The 2406-nt window shown below is 51.2% G+C and overlaps 1 protein-coding gene across 1 annotated transcript; it reads right to left on the bottom strand.

Moving 5' to 3' along the window:
- Nucleotides 1-535: 535 nt before the first annotated feature.
- Nucleotides 536-1845, bottom strand: LOC123078940 (formin-like protein 15). The gene is made up of 3 exons (XM_044501596.1): nucleotides 1197-1845; nucleotides 1040-1100; nucleotides 536-952 (listed from the first exon to the last, which is right to left on the bottom strand). The coding sequence occupies exons 1-2, from the start codon at nucleotides 1725-1727 to the stop codon at nucleotides 1041-1043; spliced, it is 591 nt and encodes a 196-aa protein (XP_044357531.1). The 5' UTR covers nucleotides 1728-1845; the 3' UTR covers nucleotides 536-952; nucleotide 1040.
- Nucleotides 1846-2406: the final 561 nt, after the last annotated feature.

The raw sequence follows: 2406 nt of genomic DNA, 5'->3' as shown, positions 1-2406 counted from the left end.
GCAAAACTAGGAGATGACCATGCCATGCATATAAATGTTCCACTATGGATACTCCAAGTTATGTTACACAACATCGAACCATTCTATTAAAAACATGTGTAACGTATCAGAGTACAGTCAAAGCATCTTCTTTCCATGTTATGCAAATATACAGTGCAACTATTGTTTTATGTTTGCTAAGCCGAGACTTGGCGACTTGCACAAGAGTACTTAGACACGTCAGAGCTACAATAAGAAGCAGAATCAAACTGTTCTCGTACAATTTCATATAAGAAACCTTCACGGATTAATGCCCATGTGTACATAACAGGACAATTACACCCCACCTAAGGATCATAAGTTCATAACCTTCATACAATTTTAGCAATGTAACAGGTCCAACAGCCAAATTCCTTTACTTTACCTACTCAGAAACTAGTACATCCCAACATATCAACAGAAGAGATAGTACACTGTACCTTATCTAAAACATCCACAATAACACCACTTATGAATTATGAAAATGGCGTTTTTACCAATCACAGAAGAAAACGAATGCGATCAATGCACAAGAACACTTAAAACACCTCACCGCTACAATGAAGCAAAATTGAACTGTTTCCTGCAATTTCATATAAAAAGACCTTCATAGATCATTACCCATGTATACATAACAGGACAAGTACACCCCACTAAGGATCATAACCTTGATACAATTAGCAATCCTACAAGCCCAATAACCAAATTCCTTAACTTTAAACTACTCACCAACTCCATGGCAACACATCATCTAAAGAGATACTACACTGAACTTCATCTAAAATGTTCCACCATAACACAGTTCTGAGTTATGAAGCAGAGATTTTTAGCCATTCACATAAGAAAGAAACGCGATCAGAACATCGGAGAACAAAAGAGATGACCACATCTGAATCCCTTCCCATTTGAATCTCCACCATATCAGCATTCACCTCTGCAAGAAGACAAGCGCATCTTCAGAGCCAAATCAAAGAAAAGAACCGAATTGCGACAAGAAGTCAAACGATCCCTTGTTCCTTACCTCACTCGATCTTGTACGAGTCCGGCGTCAAATCCACTAGGGACAATCCAGGGCACAGCGACTGCAATTCCAACAATAACAACAACAAAAACTCGAATAAGACGCCAAATTCAAACACCGAAAACTTGAGAATTACAAACGCAGGTCCGATCCTTACGTCGAGCTGGCGCTGCACCGGGCGAGAGCGCTTCTTGGGCCGGCGCGGGGGTCGCGTACCGCGGAAGAAGGCAAAGTCCTGGGCGATCTCCTCCTTGGACAGCACGATGGAAAACCCCCGCTTCTTGGTCTGCGCAGGCCGCGCCGGCGCGTGCTCCGCCGCAGCATCGGCTGCGGCCTCCGGCCCGACCGCACCGGGTGCGGCAGTGGCGGAGCGGCGGGTGCGGAGGTTCCAGGGCCGCTGAGGGGGGCGCTGGGGCAAACCGCCTCCGGCACCGCCATCCGTGGAGCGACGGGCCTTCTCCTTGTCCGGGGACGGGGTGTGCGGAGGCGGAGGCGGAGGCGCCGAGGCGGGGTCCTTGGAGCATCGGAGGAGGCGGTGCGTGCCCCAGCTGAGCGTGGGGAAGGAGAAGCTGTGGAGCCGCCTGCGGTGCGGCTGCGCGGGAACAGGGGCGTCCGAGGGAGACGGCGAGAGGTTGGCGACGCGGCGGCGGTCGTGGTCGTCGTCTGCTGCGGCGGCCATGGAGACCATAGGAGGGAGGGGCAGTCGGGTAGCGCGTCGGGGAGGAGAGGAGGGAGGGAAAGAAGGGGGCGGAAGGAAGCGAGAAAGACGAGACGGGGGGATGAGGACTAGGGAGAAAGAAAGGTGGGATTTTTAAAACCGGGAAAGGCCAGTTTCTACCCCTGCCTTGGGATTTCGTCTGCGGGGCTCCTTCCAGAATTGCGTGTGCGTTGGACGTCTGGGCCTCCCTCGCCTTTGGTGTGTCGCGCGCCTGATCGGTGTGGCGCGAGCGGGCGGCGGTCGCCTTCCTCCCCTTCTCTCTCTCTCTGTCTCGCCCCGTCGGGTGAGGGGGCTACGGAGGAAACGGACGTGGTGTCATCACGTGTTCGCGGGTAGCGGCGGGTCGAGCCGCCGCCATCAGACGTAACGCCGGGGGCCCAGGCACCCAGCCCGTTCTGGCTCTATCGGCGCCTCTTTCGGTCTTTTCGATGTGCAAGACTTTTATTTTTCTTTGGCGGCGAGATGTGCAAGACTTTTATTTTTCTTTGGCGGCGAGATGTGCACAACGAAAAAATGGGATGAAAACATGAGATAATGATTAGGATGAAAGTGGTATCCCAACTCATGAGAGAGTTCAAATCCTAAATTTGACATTGCTGCTTGCATTATTCCTAAATGTATTTCAGACTTCCGGTGATGCTCGTTCATT

Source organism: Triticum aestivum, chromosome 3D (assembly GCF_018294505.1).
Source record: "Triticum aestivum cultivar Chinese Spring chromosome 3D, IWGSC CS RefSeq v2.1, whole genome shotgun sequence".
Classification (NCBI taxonomy): Eukaryota; Viridiplantae; Streptophyta; class Magnoliopsida; order Poales; family Poaceae; genus Triticum; species Triticum aestivum.
The sequence above is the reverse complement of the archived record's forward strand: the minus strand, read 5'-3'. Positions and strand labels throughout refer to the sequence as shown.